Source organism: Protopterus annectens, chromosome 10.part0, assembly GCF_019279795.1.
Source record: "Protopterus annectens isolate FY-2018-M chromosome 10.part0, PAN1.0, whole genome shotgun sequence".
Classification (NCBI taxonomy): domain Eukaryota; kingdom Metazoa; phylum Chordata; order Ceratodontiformes; family Protopteridae; genus Protopterus; species Protopterus annectens.
In genome coordinates this window covers 1,176,734,363-1,176,758,420 of record NC_056744.1, presented here as the reverse complement: position 1 = coordinate 1,176,758,420, position 24,058 = coordinate 1,176,734,363, and the positions used below count along the sequence as shown (strand labels likewise).

General features: G+C 42.1%; 1 protein-coding gene across 2 annotated transcripts in view; it reads right to left on the bottom strand.

The window, feature by feature from the left end:
- LOC122813545 (tudor domain-containing protein 5-like) overlaps nt 1-24,058 on the bottom strand; it is a 981,502-nt gene that overhangs the window by 683,780 nt on the left and 273,664 nt on the right. For both annotated transcript variants that reach the window (XM_044085920.1, XM_044085921.1), the window contains exon 3: nt 8,473-8,658. In XM_044085920.1, coding sequence (XP_043941855.1) covers nt 8,473-8,658 — 186 coding nt within the window. The remainder of the gene's footprint in view (nt 1-8,472; nt 8,659-24,058) is intronic.

The window sequence follows — 24,058 nt, the reverse complement described above, 5'->3', positions numbered from 1 at the left end:
GGAGATTGAAAAGACTGACCAAGCTAGGAAGGACTACTGGTTGGCTAACAAAGAAACTAAGAAAGAAGTTGCAATAGCAAAGAATAGGGCATCAGAGGCACTCTATCAGCTTCTGGAAAGTGACTCAGTAAGGGGCACAAGGAAACTATACCAGGTTGCAAGGCAAAGACAGAAAGATAAAGAAGACAGTCAGACACCCTTCATAAGGGATTCCAGCAACAACCTGCTTACCAGCCCACAGGACATCAAAGGCAGATGGAAGGAGTATTTCCAGCAGCTTCTGAATGAAGAAAACCCCACAGAAGCAGTACTGCCCCAGAAACAGCCTACAATGAGAGTAGAAGAGGAGCCCAGCTTAGAAGAAGTAAGAGTAGCACTAAGGAAAATGAAGTCAGGGAAAGCAGCAGGCTCAGATGAGGTCACAGCAGATATGATAAAGATGCCGGGTGAGATAGGGGGGGAATGGCTCCTGAGGGTACTGATGGCAGTGTGGAGAGAAAGGCGTATTCCAGATGACTGGAGAATAAACATACTCGTGCCAGTGTACAAGAACAAAGGGGACATCCACAACTGTGGACAGTACAGAGGCATCAAACTCCTACCACATTGCATGAAAGTTCTGGAGGGTGATTGATAAACGGATACGCAGAATAGTAGAATGTAAGATGGGAGATGAACAGTTCGTATTCAGATCAGGATGCAGCACAATTGACCCGATGTCTGCATTGAGACAGACACTTGAGAAGAAACTAGAGAAGAAGAGAGTGTCAAACTGGGCTTTCCTAGACTTGGAGAAAGCATATGACAAGGACCCAAGAAAGCTGATCTGGGCAGTACTGCGGTGGTTTGAAGTCCCATAAACATTGGTAGAATTAGTACAGGCTATGTACAAGGACCCAGTGACTCAAGTATGAACAGTGTTTGGCCTCACTGAGGGGGGGTTCCCAGTGGGAGTGGGTGTACACCAGGGTTCAGCTTTGAGCCCACTGCTGTTCATACTGGTAATGGACTACATCAGCAAACAGGTTGGAGGGGTCAGAGCAACAAAGCTGCTGTATGCAGATGATGTGGCAGCACAGGCAGACTCTGATCTAGAACTTCAGCAAAGGATAGGAGAATGGAATGCAAATCTGAAGGCACATGGGATGAAACTAAGCACAGATAAGACAGTGGTAACGGCAGCAGATTGGGGAAATCAGAAGAAGCTGAGAATAGAGATATGGGAAGATAGTGGAACAGGTAAACAGCTTCAAGTATCTGGGAGGGGTGGTTGAGGAGAAGGGTAGTCTGAATGAAGAGGTCAAAGCTAGAATCAGAGGGGCTGCAGCCAACTGGCATAGAGTATCAGGTGTAGTATATGACAGAAGAATGCCAAAGAAGCTGAAAAGTAAGGTGTACAAGACAGTGGTGCGACCAGTACTACTGTATGGTACAGAAACCTGGGCAGTAAAGGCAGAACAGTTGAAGAAGCTAGAGGTGATTGAAATGAAGTGCCTGAGAAAGGTGGTAGGATGCACACTGCGGGACAGGCGAAGAAATGAGGACATAAGAGCAGAAGCCAAAGTAGCTCCAATTACAGAAAAGATCAAAGAAAACAGATTACGATGGTATGGGCACATGTGTAGAAAAGCAGAAGACAATCTGGTGAGGGAGATTTGGGACAGACAGGAAGAAGGTAAGAGGAAGCGAGGGCGTCCAGCAAAGAGGTGGATGGATTGTGTGAAAGAAGATCTGCGACAGTCTGGTATGAGTTTTGAAGAAGGCAGGAGAGTGGCACTGAATCGAGAGAGTTGGCGACAGTTAATACGATACCCCGACCCCATGTAAATGGGAAAAAGGTGATGATGATGATGATGTAAGGACATTCCAGTGTTTGCTTAATATATTCCTGATTTGGTAAAAATCATCTGTATAATATAAGGATATTTTCTGCAATGACATATTATTTTGTGTCTTATTAGTGTCAGTTTTATAAATCTCCATCCCATGTTCAGAAAAATAGGGACAAGCTTTATTCATTCTTGAATTCTCAACACATTGGAAACCTATATTAATTTCTTCTACTCTAATTCCTTGATGTTAGCCTATCTTTAATTACCTTTAATTTTTTAGTCATTCATGTTAATACTCCTACCCTGAGAGGAGGAAACATCATGAATTATACTGAAAGGAATGAGGTTAATTGGATTATTAGATTGCAAGCCCATATCCCCCCAGGGCTCAATGATAAAGTACCCTTAAAACCAGTATTTAGAAATAGGAGATTCCATCACAAATGACTATATGTTTTAGCATATTTATTGTCTAGATATACTTGTTATTTAGATGTACATATACATCTAATTCATATACTATACATTTTTTTATATATTTTTGACATTTTATTTTTTTTGGAAACACCATGAATACTATATATGAATTGTTGTATAAACTGTCTTATTGCATTCATGCAACAGAATCATTATGTTTTTTACATATTAATTGTTAGAATTGTACTAATGCGTTTTTATTTTATTTTAATTGTTTCATTGCCATTTTAATATGCTAATTTGCTATGACGTCATTTTTAAAGAGATTTTGGTTTTATATGTAAGGTGCTCTGTATTTAATGTGTTTGTACTGGTTTGAAAAAGCTATTTCAGCGGAAGCGCTTACCTGTCCGTTAATAAAATAACTTTTATTCCAGGAGCAATTCTATAGAAGTTATTTTATCGTGCTAGGATACATATATGGTCTGAAGAGACATTGTGACAAATTAGTTGAGCAAATGTTTTTTTAATTTACTTTGTGATCTGAATAGACTTATGTTCATTCATTTGAGTAACCAGTTTTTTGTGCAACTTTACTTGGTTTGAACAGACTTATTCCTTATCTGGTTATTCTTGCCTGACACCTGCTCTGAGCAACTATTTTTTTATGAATTCCTATTACTTCTTGACCATATGTCTTTCTGTTTTATTTCTACCGTATTTTAAACTTCATTTTCATTTGATCCCACTCATAAGCTGTAACTTCTGAGAAAATTCTCATCTCCCCGAATAACTCTCACAATTTCCAATACCTGTTCCTTAAATTTTTCTCCTTTTAATAGGTAGGTGGGAAAGATTTCAATTAAATACACATGTTCTTGTGAAATATAAATTATATTTAGTCTAGTCCAGTAACTGTACCTTGGGGAATAATATCTAAATTACCTACACGTTCCTACTACTGAACCCACTACTTCTATACCAAATATTTTCATAGCTTTCTTCAGAAATCTATACTGTTTTGTTATATTTCCCTTCTAGGTCCTCCAGATACATCCTCACTACTGCAAATCAAGTTACAGTCTCCAACTATAATATTTCCTGCAGGAAGCTGATTATTTCTCTCCAAATTTTCTTAAGCTCCAGCTTTTCAAAGAATATAAATGCATGTCAGTGCAATCCTCCTTCCCTGCTGATAGCTTCTTACTACCACAAATCTGCCATTATCATCCTTTACCCTCTTCTATCACTACTGGAGATCCTCTAGTAATTAGCATAATTACTCCCCTTTTCCTTTGGGTCTATATTAGATCAGCAAACCCTTAAACAAGCGAACGCTGATTGATCAACCTTATTTAAGCGAATGTTCAAAATATCGAAGTAACAGAAACCCCAATTTTTTCCTAGGGAAAGAATTCGGTTGTCCGTTTCTGCTGCTTTGGTATTTTCAGTGCTGTGGTGGAAAGTTACAGGTCGGATTCAGGTAAGTGTGCGATTGTGTGGATGTGAGTGTTAGGATGGGTTAGGTGAGTTAGGGTTAGGGCGCGGGTTAGGTATGTGTGTGATTGTGTGGACGTTAGGGCGGGTTTAGGTGAGTTAGGGTTAGGGAGCGGGTGAGGTGAGTGTGCGATAGTGACAGACCTTAGGGTTAGGGTTTGGGTTAAGGTAAGTGGATAGTTAGTGGTATGTGCATAGTTTAGTGTAGGGTTAGGTGTCAGATTTTACGTGTATGTGTGTGGATTTCTGTTTGTTTGGTGTGCTTGTGTGTGTTTTGGATCAGCGATTTTTTTTCCCTAGGAAAAAAATCGCTGATCTGACAGTTCAAGATTGTAAGCTTTCACTTACATAAGGTCGATCAATCAGCATTCGCTTTTTTAAGCATTCGCTGATCTAATATAGACCCTTTCCTTTGCCCCTGATAACCTGCTGAATATCTATCCTGCAATTCTTTTTATTCAAATTCACAAAATCATTTTTTCTTCGTGTCTCCTGCAGCGCTGCTATATGCACTCTGCATTTCTCAATACAATACTCTACTTTTTATCTATACTTATAAGGCTACTTATGTTCCAAGATAACATTGATGGTGTAACCACTTTGACAAAAAAGTTATTATGTCAGTTATCATACATCCAGCTTTTGTGTTACATGTACACACTGTTTGTCAGTCTGATATTTTACACACACATTTCAACCCATGTCTCATTTTTCAAGACATTTTGTTTGAATAAAAACCTCAAACAAAAAGGTAGGTACGTTTTCAGAACACAGCCATAATCTATTAGCTCAGAACATTCACAAAAAACTATGTACATCTTTAAAAAAATGAAGTTTAACCCTCCAGATAGGAACAATTGCCCCAAATCGGCAGCTGCACTCATAGACATTACTTAACCTAAAGTTAAAGTTACCCATGCTAAAGAGCATGTTACAGCCTGTGTTCCCACTTACTCTGATTTGTTTGTGTTCTTTTCTGATCTCTATTCCCTTTCCTGATGTAAAAACAGCTTGCATGCTTTCAGAAAATATTTTAACAAAAAAGAGCACAGACTAACTTTAAATAAAACCAAATTATACACTGTTTTATTAAATGCATTAAAGTATTAAGTCTGCTAGGGAAGTTGCTATCTCTAATTCACTTCCAATAATTTCAAACTTTATTTTTCACTGAAATGCTTGCTCTTGTACCTTGAATTTTTCATTTTCCTCCACAAACAATGCTCAAGATTAACGGTTTCACCTGTACACAGCTTATCTCCATGGAAACATAGTCAGCAATGAGAGAAAGAAAAAAAACAGCTAACACCTCTGACAGATTCCTTCATGTATCTACGTCACCCAGAACAGAACAAAATGTACAACTGCCTTCAGCTGCAGACTTCATGGCTCTCACTGAAGAGTTGATATTTGCTAATAACAGACACAAGCTAATATCATTGCATATACAAGAAATGTAGCACTTCTCATGGCTTTTATCATTTTGACTTATTTTTTCAAGACTACTTCCTTACAAAAAATACTTGCTTATGTATTAAGCCAAAGGCATTCATCAATTCATTCACCGCTGCAAAAATGAGAGAAAACATCTCAACTCTATATACAATATAATCAGTGCACTTTAAAACCCCACCTCATCAGCCCAAGATCACATCATATTATCTTAAACTTGCTTTTGTTCAACCTTGCTTCTCTTGTAGATTTTAAAGTCCATTTACTTTAATATCTTTATCATATATTACAATCACTGAAAAGACCCCACACATTTAAAATACCTGACTGCATACTACACAAAACTGCTGTACTACATATTATGCCATTTATATAACATGAAAAATTTATACAATTACTGTTAAGAACATTTTTTTTTACTTACAGTTAGTTTTTTTCTTCTTTTTAGTGCCTTTCTGAACATTAATGACAAAGTGGGTAAATTCTTTACATTCCACCCACAAGTTTAACAAAATCAACAAAAGTCCAATCTTTCTCAGCCAAGTTTTCTTGCAAAGTCATATTTCACAGATATGACTGATGCTTTATAATCTCATATTTAATCACTAATTTCAGTGTTGCTGGTCTTCTTCCTGTTCCTCTCCATTTCCCAATATGTGACTCTGGTTCAAGGTCAATGTACTCCTGATTCTTCTAGTCAACTAGTGTGTTAGTTTCTCTCTCTCAAGCATTTTCCTTTGAAATACTGGGAAAGATTTCACTTGCAAAATCTTTCTATGAACTTTACTGTCAGAAGAATAACTGTTCCAGAAGGGACACCCTCTCTCTCTATCCCCTTTTGCGTTATGTTTTTGTCATCTGTTTGATGACTCACTTTTTTGTTGGACAATTTTTTTTTACTTCCTCCTTATACTGTCTTGCATCAAAAAGGCCTTTGATCCTAAAGGAAAAAATTCTGAAAACAGTTGTATACAGAGGCTTGAATCTCACACATGCTTCTTGATATTTCCTGACTGCTGAAATAAATTTGCTTCTTTTCTACCTGGAGTACAATGAATAACTGTTTTCCACAAACACTATGCCATCTCCAATTTTTAACTACTTTCCCTTCTGCCACAGTTTTGTCAGGATCACCTCTTTCTGCTGGTATGATTGCATCTTTACTAATACAGGTCTTGGCTGCTTTCTCATAGCCAGGTTTGCAGCATACATTCAATGTACCCCTTCAATTAAGAAACCTTGTTGTGGAATACAAGTCCAGTTGTTTAACTGGGCTTTCAGAAAGTTAATAAAGTCTGTTTTTCTTCCAGTTTATCTGATAGACAAGACAATCTCAAGTTTTCTCTGTGTGCTCTGTCTTCTAACTCTATACCATTTTTTGAAAAATCTCTTCTTCAGAAATGTCACATTTAGCTATTCTTTTCTTTATTTCATCCTCTAATTTTTGCAGTTTTATCAGTTCCTCTGAATAGCCAGTTAAAGCTTCTTCTACTTTTCTAGGCTTTTATTTGAGTTGATATACTCCTTCAATGTTTCGTTTATCTAAATCACATCTGAGTACATCTTATTTATTTTTTCTTTTAAATTATGTGAAACCATCTCTTGTACTAAAGCTGTAGTATTCTTCCCAGTGTTTTCTTTTCACTTTTTCTACTTAATTTTCTTTCAGGTTCTGTAAATTTCTTCTTTGCTGGTATCCAGGGAGTGTACTTACTAGCCAGTAACTGAATTTTACTCAGGCTTGCGGAACTACTAGTTATTATTTCTCTGTTTCTTTCTTTACACTTGGAGAGCTGAAACAAAGGCACTGATCAGTGTGCAGCCATCTTAGAAGAACAGTAATCCATCTTGTACCAAATTATAAAGCTTGTATTTTCTTGTTTGCCTAATATTCACACTTGTGGCTATTTGAATCATATTGTAAATATTGTGTTTAGTCTCCAAAAGCATTTTGTTTTACTATTTATATGCAATCGCAGTATTCTTCTACGTTTGCCATGTTATACTTATTTCATGATACTGACTACATAAACTGTCACAGTAGCCTCAGTCTGTACATTTTCAAAAGAAGCAAGCAGATATTCAGACACATGAGCCAGGCAATTAAAAATTCTAAATGCTAAAAAAGGCTAATGTACTTTCTTCCCAAATCTATCAAAAGCTTTCCAAGCCTTATCAGAAACGTAAGGGTCAGCATTTACAGGATGTTTGGCAACAGATGTTTTTCTCCAGAGAAGAAAACTACAATGTCTGGTTTGGGATTAAAAACCCCAAACCCCACAACCTCATATCACCTGATACTTATGTTATTGGTACAGGGACAGTCATTTGGACAGAAGACTATTTTTCACTGTTATCAATTTTCAAACCTCAACCATCCAGCCACATGCTTCAAGCCTACAATCCGGTAGCAACTCAGTAAATCTAAACCAGTTAGAGCAGTACATGTGTGGCCTCAATGCCCCATGGAATATCATCAAAAATAAGATTTCCTATCTGCACCTCTTGCAGGTGTTTATGTTATGTTCTGCTGTCATTTTATTTTGAAAGCTGTTATTTTAGGGTCCTATAGGGACTCAGTCTAGTACAGTCAACTTAGTTAACAAATGGCTATCACTCAGCGTTTATTATTTTTAATTTGTTCTACCTGAAAACTGCATGGTGAGGGTCACTATATTGAAAGAAATTTTATTTTCCAAGCAAAGCTATTTTCCATACAATACTTTCTGATTCTATATAATCTTCAATTTCTCTCAATATCCTCATTCCACAGACTTGGAAATGGCATCGATCGGAGACAGTGTTTCTCCTGAGGCAGTGTCAACAGATTTTTCCTCCAAGGGCTCTGCTTGGTTCCTATTAATAACAGACTCTTACAGGTGAGTTACATTCATTTTGTTTCAGCCTAAAAAGGTGGCAAAATGAGTTGCTTCCAATGACTTTAAATGTGTCAAGTTTCCTTTAATCTATGCCCCTGTTGCACATATGTGAACAAAAGCATGCACCAAAATTGGACCTTAGTATATTAAATTAATATGACAAACTCCAAAATGAAAAATGCAAAAAATGCAAGATTTTAAGGAACATTCAACAGGTACAAAAAGACTATGGAATCAACTTTGGAGAATAAACACAAAGAAGTTAAATTGTGCTTTTTCCATATCTACTTATTAAAAGGAAGGAAAAAATATAAAATGAATTCAGGAACTGCAGAAAATGAATGAACAGTAAAACGACAATTTGAAAACTACAGAAAGCTTTCCCCATTACACACCTGCTGTTCAAGTTCCATTCTTTGTTTGAGATTTGTTTCTTGTATGTCCGTTGCGGATGAACTGCTGTTGATTTTTACAAGGTTGGTAGGACCATTGGCATTTTTATCTCTAGATGACTGGCTAATCCAGCTTTCATCCCACACCTCTTCCAAAGGGATGGGTTCCAGATACGGCATTTCCAAATGCTGAAAAAAAATACTGCAGTGTAAAGTATAAATATCTAGGACAACCGTCACAACATACATATCTGACAAATGTTGTTGTCTCTAGTAAATCATTAATACATAGTAGTCAACCAGCTCAGCATTCTTATAGCTGTTAGTATGCCACAGCCTCATTTATTTACTTAATCTTTGTTAAAGGAGTAGGTGGACTAGTCTTAGGATCATTTTCAGTCACAATTCCTATGCTCTTGCATAGTACAGTCCATATAATATAGCATAGTTTTAAACAAAAATTGTGCATAAAGAACTATAAACTTGAAGTGCAACTATGAATGCTATAATTTCTGGCTTATAATGATACAGAAGTACAAATAGTTATACATGCCACTGTTACATAGCTTAATACTTCTGCAATACTTGCATTCAGATTGCCCAACTAATGAAACATAACTCTGTAAGTGGCACAATACTAATAACTGAAGAGAAATTAAGTGTGTAAAGTTTTCTAATTACATATTCAGAAGAGATAGTTTCCAGTGATCTTTGTGTCAATCGCGGGTTAGGAAGCAGCATGTAAAAACTAATGGAGTGTGTGCAGCCACATAGTTCTGCTTCCCTATTGTCTGTGAAGTAGGTACATATGTAGATTAGTCATTTAGGTGTTCAAGAAGCATTCTACTGAATTTATATTTATTTATTTTTTTAGACAGGTAACATCTCTTATTTGGGTTGGCAGTCGATTCTAATTAAACAGGATAGCTTTAGAGAGTAAAGTTGTGTAAGTAAACTTGCCATAACAGAAGATGTTCAAACAGATCACTGTTCCAACCGCATAAGCTATGTGGGTCATATCATGCCAAGGATATGACAATTAGCCAGCTTCTAAAGCTTTAGGGCACATTCCATGCATTCTAACCGCTGATAAGCTTGAGGGGAGATGTAAAAAGCCAGTGGTTGCACTGCCAAACCCTCAAAGCTTTCTTGTCTCAGAATAAGTGGGGGCTAGATCCCTGACATTTAGGTATACACTAAGAAAAAAGTGAAATACAAATATCCACAGCCTGGCAAAACTATAACACAAAAGGGGGATGGAGACAGAGGGTGTCCCTACAGCAACAGTTTTCTATTAGAACATCTACTGTTGTTAGAAGTTTATTTATACATCTTTACTATTTTCACTATTAGATCACTGTTGAATTAACCCACGTTATATGAGTACATTACCAGAGCTTAGAAAGGGGGGAGGGGGAGGAGGAAGAAGGATTTGAGTTTAGGAGGTGCTAGAAAACAGTCCAAGTAAAACCTTCACTGGATTTGAAAACCCCATCCAATTTGAAATGATTTGTACAAGTATGCACAGAAGACCAAGTTGCTGCCTCTAGAATATTTTCTAGAGTCCACCCCTTTCCAAAAAGCCATAGAAGAAGCAAAGTCCTGGTAGAATGCACCTTGTCCTTTTCTTGAAGTGGCTGTTGGAATGAGAATAACACAAAAAAACAGAATGCACAACTATTTTGAAATTCTGTTTTGAAGATGACTGTCCCTTTTTCTTACCTTCATAGGAAGTAAATAGTTGACCCAAGCTCCTTAACGTTTTAGTCCTGTCACAATAGTATTTGAGTTGCCCATGGAAATCCGGAATATGCAAAATACTTTTTTCTTTGTTTTTGGATCTGGAAACAAGAACGATGAATAGCTTGACTCAAAGTAAACTCGGAAACAATTTTATGCATAAGTAAAGGATTTGTTCTCAAAGATACCCCATTCTTTTAAAAATGAGACAAGCCTGACTCACCATAAGAGCATGTAACTCAAGACACACTCTTGGCAGAGATTAGAGTAACGAGTGACACTATTTACCATGTTAAGAAAGTACAGTTGTGTAAAATCTTTCCGTAACAGCAGATTGCCTATTCTCTTCACTGTTGTAGTATTCACTACACTATGGATTACCTGCCAAGTGAAGCCTGATATCCAGCCAGTATACCAAAGCCTTAGGTCGTAATAGGGACATTGTACATCACATGTATGCTGACCACTCACGTTGTAGGGCATAAAGCTGATGTACAGACGTATTTTCCTCAGTACTGAAAAACCCCAAGAGGAAAAACAGCCCAAGGTGTAAAAGGAGAACATGTGCATCCAGAAGGAAAACGAAAAGGGGGAGCAAATACCTCAACAGTGAAGAGAAGGACATCCACTGTTGTGGTAAATTTTACACAACTGTACGATGTCCTTCCATATCCTGTTGTAGTATTCATTACACTAGGGAGAGTATAAAAGCTTAAGAAAAAACTCGGGAGGAGGAAGGTCCAGCCCTCAAGAAAACCATGCAGGATAGGCCTGGCAAATATAACTCTAGCCCTTGTTCATAGGTAGGTACTAGGATATCTGTCCTAGGGCATTTATAAGCCTAGACAGAATGTGTTGGCTTTCGCCACCCTTTTAGACTAGATTCCCGAGCCTCTGTCCAGCAGGGCCATAGAAGTGATCCCAGGAGTAAATTTACGATTTCCCATCCACTCATCAAGATTTCTCTTGAAGAGGGTCAGCGAGGGGCTCTGCCTAACATGAACCAGGATTCTATTCCAGAGCAAGGGAAGCCTCTGGGAAATTAATCTATCCCTCCAGCATGTCCTATTTATTGTTGTGCTGAGGTTTAAATCCATGGAGCGTGTAGCTCTTATGGATTTGGCTTTCTTGAGGTGTAGCATGTCCATCAATTCCACGTTAAACATGGCCTTGTACGTCAGGCAGAGATCGCCTCTGAGTAGGCAGTAAGCAACTGAGTAGAGCTGGAGTTTTTTTAGTCGAGCAGCATAGGGCATCTGTTTGAGGCCCACGATCCTCTTGGTGAGGTACTTCTGAGGTCTCTCCAGCTGTTGCAGGTGTCAGGTAAATACATCCCAAATGGGGCATTGTACTCAATTAAGGGTCTGATGATTGATGAGTAGAGGGGCACAATGACCTCTCTTGATCTAGATATGAACCCTTTTGTGATTAGGTGAGCTATATAGAAGGTTTTTCTAACCACTTTGGCAATGTGATTGTCAAAGGAGAGGTTGCTATCTACTTGGGTCCCCAGATCTCTAATTACTTCTTCCATACTTAGTGGATTACCTCCTATGTGGTAGTTTGTGGGCACTTTGTTTTTCCCAAAAGGGATGACTATGCACTTTTTGACATTTAGCTTGAGGCCATGGTTTTGACAACAGGTATCTGTCTCTGTAAGACCCTTCTGGAGGATGCATGTGTCGGCCAGAGTCGATTATGGCTCCCAGCTTGCAATCATCTGTGAACTTGGTCAGCCACAGTCCTCCCGTGCTTGCCTGTACCTCAGAGAAGTATATACCAAACAAGAGGGGTCCCAGGACTGAGCCCTGTGGGATGCCACTTGTAACTGGTTTAGAGTCGGACATGGCACCCGCAACTCTGACCATGTGAGTTCTATCCCTGAGCAAGTTTGCAACCCATCCTGTGATATATGGGTTGATATTTAAGCTGGTAAGTTTATTTATGATGCAAGAGTGGGATACTGTGCCGAAGGCCTTTGTGAGGTCCAGGTAGGCTGTGTGGACTAGCTTTCCCTAATCTATGGCTTTGGTAGCTATTTCAAAAAAGTCAACTAGGTTTAGGAGGAAAGATCTGCCTTTAACAAAGCCGAATTGGGTAGGGTTCAGTGTCAGGAGGTTCCCAATGTCTTTGTTTATGAGATCCATGATGATGTGCTCTATAGCCTTGCAGATCAGGCTAGTCAGGCTTATGGGGCGATAGTTCCTGGGAACCGTTGTGGTGTCACCTTTGTGGAGCGGGATTACTGTTGCTGTACGCCATTCTTTGGGTACATAACCTGTGGTAAGGCTGAGATGGAATAGTGTGTTTATGTGAGGGTTTAGTTCTTTTTGGAGCTCGTGTAAGACGCAGCTCGGGATACCATCCAGTCCCATTGATGCTGTGTTTTTTACTTTGGAAAAGGCTGCTTTCACCTGTGTGCCTGTGATGTCTGGGGGACTGCATTCTTCTGGGATAGACACAGGCCCTTTTGGGGAGGGGTAAAGTTTGCAATGAACCTGTCCAACAGGATGTTGGTGGTCAGTGGGTTCAGTGTATTTTGTGTCATTTTGCACCAGCTCAGAGCAGATCTGAGAGTTACCATCCAGATTCTTGACGTAGCTAAAGAACGCCTTGTGATTATCTTTAGTCTTTGGCGATTTAGCTTTCAAAGTTAGCCTTTGATGACTTTATGATGGAGCGAAGTTTCTTGCTAATACTGATCAGGGATGCCTTCCCTTTTTGGGATTTTGCCCTATCATGTAATAGTTTCATCCTTCTGTTGTATAGCTTATTTATGGTCTCCTGTTTTTGGAGGAGTGAGTCTTGGTTTTACTTGGGATGGCATGATCCATGCATTCCTGTAGGTGCTCATAGAGTGCATTTGTTAAGGATTCTGCAGTTTGGATAGCATTTTCCGTTTGCCCGGGGGCTTTGAAACTTTCCACCTCGGTCTTGAGAAGTGTGAAGTTTGCTTTTGAGAGATTTTTCACAGTGGTTTCCTTGACTGGGGGTGGGGTCGGGATGTGGATGTCCATTGTGATTAGTTTGTGGTCTGATCTTACCAATGAGGGGTTTACCTCTGGTGTGGAACAATGATCACCCATGTTGGTGATGACCAGGTCCAATATGTTGTCCCCTCTTGTGGGAGTGGTGACCAGTTGTTCCATGATGCTTGAGTTTATAAACTCCAGGAACCATTGGGCAAATGAGTTGGGACTTGAGTAGTTTTACCAGTCAATGTTTGGGTAGTTGAAATCCCCCAATATCATGGTGTTTGGTGAGACCTTCATATTCTCCAATGTTCTCAGGAATGCCGAGTGGGGGTCCTGAGACAAGGTGGGTGATCTGTAGCAGGCTACAAACTGAAAAGCAGTTTTGCCCACTGTTAGTTGCACATGGAGGGTCTCCGATGCCTCGTGCAGTGCTACTAACCTGGAGATGTGGGTATCCTTGATGAAGATGGATACCCCCCCGCCTTTAGTATTTCGGTCCGAGTTCTGGGGCCGAAAAGTATGGTATGAGTTGAATCCTGGTAGTGCTGGGGTGCTCTCTGGAGCCTTGAACCAGGTTTCTGTTACTGCACAGATATCGATTTTCTCCATACTGAAGAGTGCCTCCATACTGAAGAGTGCCTCGACTGCATGCATCTTGAGGTTTAGACTTCTGGCGCTGAGTAACATTACCCTTAGTTTTTTGTTTCTGGTATTGTCTATGGAGGTGGGTTTGTCTTTTGAGCCTTGCCTAAAAAAGGGCACAACGGGGGTGGCAAGAGCCTTAGCCAGTATTCGAAAACCTAAGGGTGACAGGTGCAAGCCGTCCCTGGCGAAGTAACGTAGCTTGTCGAGCATGTCATCCCAGGCTGACAGACACTGGATCCCCTTTGAATGACACCAATAGCTTAGCCAATTGTTAAATTTGATCATTTTGTCTTTATACTGTGGCATCATTCTTGGTGAGGGCAAGATGCTACTCAGGGTCAGGGTCATACCGGCCTGGGCTACATGATCAGAGAGCTTCTCTATGTCTCTTTTCATGTAGTCCAGGGAGGTACGTCTCAGGTCATTCAAGTCAACATGGACAATGACAGTCATATTTGTACCTGCTGTGGAGTGACCTGAGTGCTTGTGTTATGTGTTGAATCCTGGCATATGACAGGCAGCTTACAGTGACCTCCTTGTTCAGTCTGGTGAGCGGGACGTCAGTGTGCCTGACAATACAGTCTCCTATTACTAGTGTATTAGGTGCATTATTTAGCCTTAAGGCTGCTTCTGTGTGGCACACTGACTTTGTGAAGTATGTGATACGTGAAAGTTGTTGTGGGATAGTGGTTTCTTGGATGTCTGCTGCTTTGGCAGATTTCTATTTAGAGCCTCCGAGTATGTTTTTGTAAGTTTATGTGTCATGTTTGCTGATGCGATTGGTCTATGTGAGACTAGTTGTGTGGTGCGAGTAGTTTCCTTCTCCTCCTGACTGACTGTGCCAATCTTGGTTTGAGAGAGCTCAGCCTCCAGTTTGGCTGTATAGTTGCATCTCTCACATACATTTGAGTTTGTTGGAAGGAGGAGAGGGTTGTCTGTGTACATAAGGCAATTGTAACATTGCCTCAAGATTCCCAGCTTCACCAGCTGGACTGGAGAGTATACCTGAAACTGCACTTTGGACATGCCTGGATAGTTAAAAATTAGAAGTTATGTACATACCATAACGTTCCATGTTAGTTGTCTTCTCTTGCCTTCTTTCTTGCTGGATGGGTTCGGAGCCGATCCTCGGCTCCGACTCGGCACTTGCTAAGCTCGAGAGCTAATTTTACCAGCTCGAGGCAACCGTATATCCCATGATGCAAGGCGGAGACTACCCAGATCTCGTTTGGTAGCTAAAGAAATAGTAATATTTTCTTCCAACTGTAGAGGAGGAAGAAAAGTAACAATACTAAATAACATCATAATCCTCTAGAAAGGATCAACCTAATCTAGTGACACTAGAAGCTGAATAGCTAGAAAAAGGAATAAAACCTCTTAATAGAAGATGCATAATCTTCTCAGTCTGACCAGGCTAGGGGGATGGAGGGCGGGACGCAAGAAAGAAGGCAAGAGAAGACAACTAACATGGAACGTTATGGTAAGTACATAACTTCTAAATGTTAAGTTGTCAATCTCGCCTTCATTCTTGCTGGATGGGACCGCGTCCCTAGCACCTCTATCCTGGGTGGCTCAATGGAACAGACTCTTGAGAACGGTGGAACCAAAATTCGCTCTGTCTCTGGAGGCCAAGTCTAATTTGTAATGTGAAACAAAGGTATGAGGAGAGGCCCATGTGGTTGCTGCACAAATAGTGTCTATTGGAAGTCTAGCTTGAAAAGCTGTCGATGTAGCTAGAGCTCTGGTAGAATGGGCTTTTGGCTTAGAAATCAACTCTTTGCCTCTGAGCTGATAAATGTAAGTGATCACAGAAGACAGCCATCTAGATAAAGTCACCTTGGAAACTGGAAGGCCTTTCCTGTTCTCTGCATAGTATAGAAACAGTTGATCAGATTTCCTAAAAAGTTTAGTTTTGTCCAGATAATATCTGAGCTGGCGGTGAACATCAAGACAATGTAACTTTTGTTCCGCTCTATCAGAATAATTCGGGAAAAACACTGGAAGATCAATGGATTGATTTAGGTTCGTCTGCGATGCCACTTTTGGTAAGAAAGACGGATTAGTCCTTAGGGATACCCTATCTTTGTGGAATATTAAATAGGGAGGACAAATGCAGAGAGCATGAAGCTCAGATACTCTCCCGGCAGAAGTAAAGGCGACTAGAAAAAGTGTCTTCCAAGAAAGAAATTTCAAAGAACAGGCAGCTGCAGGTTCGAAAGATGGAAGAATCAAGGATGTTAAAATTAAATTTAGATCCCACTGTGGTGGGGGGTCTCTAATCGGAGGTTTAAGTAAAAAGATACCTCGAAGGAATGCCTTGCAAAGTTTATGTGACATAATGTTGTGGTCCAAAAGGCCTATATGAAAATTTGAAATGGCTGCCAGTTGAACTTTCACTGTGGAAGAAGAGGATCCTGAATGAAAAATCTCAGCTAGGAAGTCCAAGACCGAATGAATCGGAGCAGTATAAGGGTCTATGTTCCTAGCTTTTGCCCAGAAAGAGAAACGTCGCCATTTACTAGTGTAAATCTTTCTGGTAGAAGATTTTAGGGAAGCTACTATGATATCCCGGACGGGATTAGAAATCATAGGAAGCCTGGCTAAGGATGGAAGTGGAGCAACCAAGCAGTGAGGTTGAGAGAAGGTATGGATTAGTGCAGTTGCCTCGACTGGTGGGTCAGAAGATCTGGAACCGGGTCCAGATGCCATGGCTGTACCAAGAGATAACGATGTAGGAACGGAAACCATATCTGTCGAGGCCAATAAGGGGCAATGAGAATCAACTTGGCTCTCAAGGCGGTTGCTTTCTGAATTAGCTGAGGTATCAGTGGAAAGGGGGGAAAGGCATAAAGAAGTCCCCGGGGCCAATCTTGGGTTAGAGCGTCTCTGGGGGGATGTCCTGGAAGGGGGAAGAGAGAGAAGAAGTCTGGGCATTTGCTGTTTTGAGGTGTAGCGAAAAGGTCGCAGCAAGGAAGGCCCCACTTCTGAAAAATCTCTTCCATCACTGATTGTTTGAGAGACCACTCGTGAGGCATGAGAATAGCTCTGCTCAATCTGTCCGCTATGATATTGGATTTCCCGGGGATATGCGTTGCTATCAGAAACCGCTGAGAAGAGATTGCCCATTGCCAAAGTCTGAGAGCCTCTCGACACAGTGGATAGGACTTGGTTCCGCCCCGTTTGTTGATATACCACACTACGGACATATTGTCCGTTTGGATTGCAATAGTTCCCAGGGGAAGAGAATCGTTGAGGGCTTGCAATGTTAAAAGCACCGCTCTCATCTCCAGGACATTTATGTGCAGATGGTATTCGAAAGGTTGCCAAGGGCCATGGACCATTCTGCCCTGATAATGCCCCCCCCACCCGATCAGGGAGGCGTCCGATGTAACCGGGGCAGGAGGAACAAAAGGTCTGCCCTGATGGACTTGAGGGGACGATATCCACCAGGTCAGATGCCTTTTGCAAGTTGGAGTTACTATGATCTTGTGACGCATGGGAAGTTGTTGAAAAGACCATTGGGCGAATAGCATCCATTGTAGAAGACGCATGTAAAAGCGGGCAAAGGGAAGAAGTGTTATGGCGGCTGCCATAAGACCAAATACTTTCAGAGCAAATCTGGCCTGAATTCTGTTGCTGAGAAGAATCACCTGGATGTGTGTTTGAATGTCCAAGATCCTTTGGTCTGTTAACTTTGCTGAAAGTTGTACGGTGTCCAATTTTGCGCCTATAAAAGTAATAGATTGACAGGGCGACAAGGCAGATTTTTCGAAATTTATAGAAATCCCTAGCCCTCTGCAAATGTGAATGGTGTAATCTCTGGCTTGGAGAAGTTGATGCCTGGTGGTGGCAGTGAGGAGCCAGTCGTCTAGATATGGAAACACCTGGAATCCTTGACATCTCAGGTGAGCCGTAACCACTGCCATACATTTGGTGAACACTCTGGGGGCTGTAGTGAGTCCAAAGGGCAGGGCTCTGAATTGGAAGTGACTAGTCCCCAGCCGAAAGCGGAGAAATCTTCTGGAGCATCTGTGAATTTTTATGTGATAGTACGCATCCTGAAGATCTATCGAGCACATCTAATTGTCCTTACCCAGAAAGGGTAGAATGGACTGAAGCGTGACTATCCGGAATCTTGATTTCTTTACAAACTTGTTTAGTTTGCTCAGATCTAATATTGGTCTCCAGTCCCCTGTCTTTTTTGGAACTAAAAAGAACCTTGAGTAGATTCCGGATCCTATTTGGTCCGCTGGGACTGGCTGGATGGCTCTTTTTACTAGCAGTTTTGATATTTCTAGTACTGCTAGTTCCCTTAGACCGGGTGGAACGTCTGGAAAGGTTCCCTTTTGCTGAATTGGGGTTTGAATAAAGGAAATTTTGTAACCCTCGGATATAATCGACTGTACCCATTTGTCTTGAGAAAGGGAAAGCCAAGCTATTGGGTACAGCGATAATTTTCCCCCCGACTGCCTCTGAAGGCGGACAATCGGGCAACATCTCAGGGATGCTGGAAGGGTTTGTCAGAAAGAGGCTCTCTGCTACCCTGATTCTGCGGACCCCCTCTGCCCCTAGGGCGGCGTCTATTATTGTTACCCCCTCTGCCTCTGGGGGGAAACTGACTTTGTGCATCAGGCGTGACTCCTTGAGATTTGCGGAACCACATTTTCCCTCCCTTCTGTCCTTTGGGGTAAGGTCTTGAAGGGGTGGAGAAACGGACTCCTACGGCAGAAAGAGTCTTGCCATCTTGTTCGCATCTAGTCAAAGTGTCTTTCACTTGAGGTCGGAACAAGGTCGAACCATCAAAAGGGGAGTTTGTGAAGGATGCCTTGAAGGGGTCTGCAAAATTACAAAGCCGCATCCAGGACTGACGCCTTAAAGCCACTCCTGTGCCTGCGGCCCTACTCGCTCCATCGGCTGCATAAGAAATGAGCTGCATAGAGGAGTTAACAATGGAGTTAAGGATTCCTAGCTGTGAGCTAATCTTATTCTGAGACTCAGCAGCTGACGGATCCTGTAAAACTTCTCCCAACTCTTTAAGAACATCTCTTTGAAGGCGGGTGAAGTGGCACAAGTAGTTCAGCGATCTCATGGCAAAAGTCGCTGAAGAAAAAATCCGCTTGCCGTACCTGTCCATAGTCCTAGAATCCTTGTTAGGAGGATGGACAGGTACTGAAAGATCAGCTAGTTCCTTCTTGGTGGCAGCAGCTACCACCATGGCATCAACTGGGACACCTTTTGTCAAATATTGTCTACCTGGTGGGGCCGTAATGAATTTTGAAGGCCTCCTAGGGATAGGTTCCACCGAATCTGGAGCCATCCACGCCTTCCGAGCCACTACCTCCATTAAGAGGGTCAAAAGGCGGAAACACCCAGGAGGTGGAGGGTCGAGATCCGAACGCCTCCAGGTATACTGACTCGTCCTCAGAAGGATTAAGGGAGGGCCAGTTCCCCCTCTGCTTAAGGAGTTCAAGGATGTCTGAGAAAGAGACATACTCAGAGGAGGACCTTGGGGATCCCTCCGACTCATCCAGGTCAGTATCAGATGTAATAGACTCGGGGGAGTCTAGATGTTTCCTCTTACACGTCCTCTTACGTGGAGGTTCACCTGACGGATCAGGAGAAGCCTCAGAAGAGGAAGATATTCCCAATGGGGAAACCTGAGGCATTGGATCTCTGGGTCCGGGAGCAAGAGAGTGGGAAGAGACGTCAGCAGGCACTGTAGTGGGAGGAGCTGATGGAACTGTCCGTTGACTAAGCCCAGGTGCTAGTACACTCCTCATCACCTCGAAGGCTCCCCCGTCAGAGAGACCAGAAAGTTCCCGCTCCGAAGAGATAGGAACCCCAGGCCTCACCGAGAGGGAAGGCTCCGAGGCAGATGTCGGGGCTGAGCTCACCAACGCCGAAGCCCCGAGAGGGAGAACGGGGTCGGACAAGGGTCCGATGCCACTCGCCACCTCAGAGCCGACGAGAGAGACCAGACACCCGGATCCCTCCAATGAAGGCCTCAAGGAGGAAATTGGAGCAGAGGACGACGGAGCCGAAAGGGGTGGTATCAGCTCCGAAGCTACAACGGTGACGGTTCCGAGGAGCTCCAGCTCCGAGCTCTGTAAGAGAGTCGAAGGAGGAATGTTTGGTGGATGTGAAATAGCTACCGTCTGTTGAGACGGGCTATGGAGTATTTGGGCCAATGCCTGAGACTTTAATAGTCTACTCACCACTCTCTCGAGGTCGTGATCAGACAGCCTGGACGACCGAGAAGAACGGCTCCGATGGCTCCGCTCCGAGAGCAGGGGTGATCTCGGAGCCGAACGTATCGACTCTAATGAGGGGGATCGAGATCTCTTTTTAGAGATCGATGGAGCCAACGGAGCCGAGGATACGTCGGCTCCAGCCGGAGCCGACACTGAATGTCTAGACTGGGCAGTATCGGCGCCGGATGGAGCCGATACTGTGACTGCTATGGTGGAAGGATCAGCTCCGGCCGGAGCCGATCTCGACCCTGGTGAAGATAAAGCAGAAGCCGACGGCTTGGAACTTTCAGCCGAAGGCTTAATAGGTTTCAAGGGATTCCCCGGCGCCGACTTAGTCGGGGAGCTCTCAGGCTTTAATAAGCCCCTTAATATCAATTTATTTCTGCGCTCCTGCAGGACTCTTGGGCTGAAGGCATGACAGATAGCACAAGAGTCCTGCAGGTGCAGAGGTCCCAGGCAGTAAACATAAGAAGTGTGACCGTCTGTCAGAGACATTTTCTGACAGCACGAGTCACACTTCTTGAAGCCTGAGACCTTCGTGTCCTTCGACATAACTGTGTCGAGGAAACACAAGTTGTGAAACACAAACACTAACACACACAAAAAACACCCAATCCAACAATTTAAACTAGACAGGGATAACACACAGTCAGACACAAACAATCCCTGACAGGAAAAAATTTAGGAAGGGGAAGGCCTAAGGCCTAAGCTAGGGAAAGGGGATAAAATAACTCGAAAAAAAGGGAACACTAACGGGAATAGGGTTAAAGTAAGCATTAAGGTTAACAAAAAACAATTACAGATATGAAAATTTAAAGGGGGTAGACTAAAGTCTTATATTTAGTAACTTACCTGGAGCTGGTAAAAAAAGGCACCTCGTTAGCGAAGCGGCAAACGAGATCTGGGTAGTCTCCGCCTTGCATCATGGGATATAGAGTTGCCTCGAGCTGGTAAAATTAGCTCTCGAGCTTAGCAAGTGCCGAGTCGGAGCCGAGATCAGCTCCGAACCCATCCAGCAAGAATGAAGGCGAGATTGACAACTTAACATGACTGATTTACTGACTGTCCGGAATGGACGAATAGGGAGCCTTGTACATCTGGGTAGTAAAAGGGGGTGTAGTACTATAGTTTGTTAGTGCTTACTGAGGTATTTGAGCAAGTGCTGGGCTATAGAAGGGTGGTAGAGTGCTTACTTTGAGAGTTAGACTAATTCTAAGGGAAAAATTGAAGAGCAGACTTTGTGGAGCCGGGAATAGATTAAAACAGTTTAAACGGCGTTGCGCGATGCTGCGCTGTGTGCAAAAACGCGCAAATGTGGGTTTTAAGGCAGGGAGTTTGAAAGAGATAGGAATTAGCCCAAAACGGCCAATAAGCTACTTGTTGCTGGGCTGAGACCACTCCTCCAGGGACAGATAGGCTGCTCAAAGCTCCCCACTCTCACTGGTGAACAGAAAAGCTTCCTCCTATCCAAGTAAGGATATGGGCAACACAGGAACTTATACCACAGACCAGAATTCAGCAAAACCTGAAATCTGGACTACTCTTGTTCAGAAAACGCGGGAAACGAGGATTTTTTTTTTCCAACAGATCAACAGTAACTTAACAGGAAACACTATAAAATGCTTTAAACAGGCTAGCACATTTGAGTGTATAGCCTACAACAGTTAAACAACACAAAAACAATTTAAAGAAGTGCAGGAATAGTAAAAAATGCAAAAACAAGCTTTTTCAGATTTTAGAATAGCTAGAAACTTGCTTTTCGGCGAGAATATGCACTTGCAAGTAGAAAGGCAGAGAAAAAATACTTGATCTGTTTAAAGTCTATATTTTCATCTCTCTGCTGCTTGTAACACTCTGCAGGACCACAGCTGTGCTGAGTCTGAAACAAGCACAAAACCATGCAAATGCGGGTTTAAGGCAGGGAGCTTGAAAGAGATAGGAATTAGCCCAATCCTTTGAAAAAAGCACCAGAAGAAGCCACAGCTCTAGTAGAATGAGCCTTAACAGAAGAATAAAGGCTTTTTTCCCATGAAGAGAGTAGCACAAGGAAATGGCCTTACAGATCCAGGATGAAATAGTTTGCTTAGAAACAACCAAACCTAAAGACCTAGGATGAAAAGAAAAAAAGTTGTTTAGATTTACAAATGGCTTTAGTTTTATCCAAGCAAATCATTTCTATGCAAATCCAGGGTGTTAAGAACCTTCCCACTACCAAACTGAAGAGAAGGGAAAAAAGTGGGCAAATGAACAGACTAATCAAGAGACAACTCATTAACCATCTTAGGCATAAAAGAAAGATTAGTATGAAGAGACACCCTGTTTGTATGAAAAAAAAAAAAAAGGAGGTACAGCCATAGGGGCCTGGAGCTCAGATATTCTTCTAGCTGAATTAAGAGCAAAAAGAGAACAGTCTTCCAAGTACAACTCTGTAAGGAAGCTGAAGCTGCAGGCTCAAAAGGAGCCCGAGTCAATTTTTCAAGAACAAATTTAAGGTCTCAGGAAGGAGGAATAGACTTCCTGAGAGGCCTAATATAAAGGAAGCTTTTAAGAAATTGTTTGACTTCAAATACAGAAGCCAAAAGTGGAGTCAAAGGCAGACAAGCAAAAGTAACTTAAAGGTGGGATTAGATTAAAGTGTGTGCCAACCTAGCACTGAGCAATTTACACAAATAACAGAGAACCAAAGAACTTCCACAGAACGTGGACCCAGGTTAACAGCAAGACACCAAATAGAAAATCTCTTTAATCTGAATAAATATTTCCTGCTTATGGGTTTCCTGGCCTCCTGCAAAACCCAAAGCACATCCTCAGAAAAAAGGTGCCTAAAAGGGATCAAAACCCTATCACCCACAGTGTCAGTTGAAGAGTGGATAAGTGTGGATGGATAAGAGACCCTTTGATCTTGTGTAAGTAGGTCCACCCTGTGAAGTAACCTGGGGTGATTGCCCTTGGCCAAGTGCAGAAGAAAAGGGAGCCAAATATGTCTGGGCCAAAAAGGAGTTGCCAACAAGCTTTTGTGAGAGTTCTATTCCATCTTGAACAGGACCTTCTAAATGAGAGAAAGGGGAGGGAAGGCATAGAAAAACATCCCTTCCAATAAAAAGAGGGTGTCCACCTTCCAAGAGGACATGGGACTCCGGTACAAAAGAGAGGAAGTTGTCTGTTCAGAGGGTAGGCAAAAAGATCTACCCGATGAGTACCCATGGGTGAACAATGTCCTGAAACACATCTCTGTGACGCATCTATTTGTGAGTTTGTGTTATGGACATGCTCTGAGAGGTTCCTGCAATGTTTTGTTCTGAAGGAATATATACAGCCTGAAGAGTTAACTGATACTGGACAGCCAGATCTCAAACCTGAGCAGCTAGTCTGCACAAGAGGTAAGACTGCATCCCCACCTTGCTTGTTGATGTACCACATCACTGTGGTATTGTCTGTAAAGACTTTCAGGGGCCCTGGAAAGAACAGAGAATGGAAAGTCTGAATAGCCAGAAGAAGAGCCCTCATCTCTTTGATGTTGATATTGTCCTTCCTCTAACAAAGTCACTAAAGGCCCTGAACTTTTAGGAGGCCAAAAGAAGCTCACCACCCCATGTCTGAGGCATCCAAAACGAGTTGCTGAGAGGGAACTGTAGGCTGAAAAGGAAGTCCTGTGTTGACAAACAGTTGATGAATCCACCAATGAAGCTCTAGCTTCAGGCATGGAACAAGAGGAAATGGAAAATCCAAAGGATGGGAATGTTGAATCCAGACCAACTTTAGGAACCACTGTAGCTTTCTCATATGAAGCCTGGCTAGAGGAAGCAAAGGAATATTGGATGCCATGAACAGCAGCATCCATAGAAAAGCCCTGGCTGTAATTGAGATCAGTAGAAGAAGGGACTGAAAAAATGCAATTAGAGTTAAAGCCTTGGGAGGAGAGGCAGGGATGCCAGCATAGAAATGGTCTGGAGCCTGCATCAGAGAAAAACATAATCC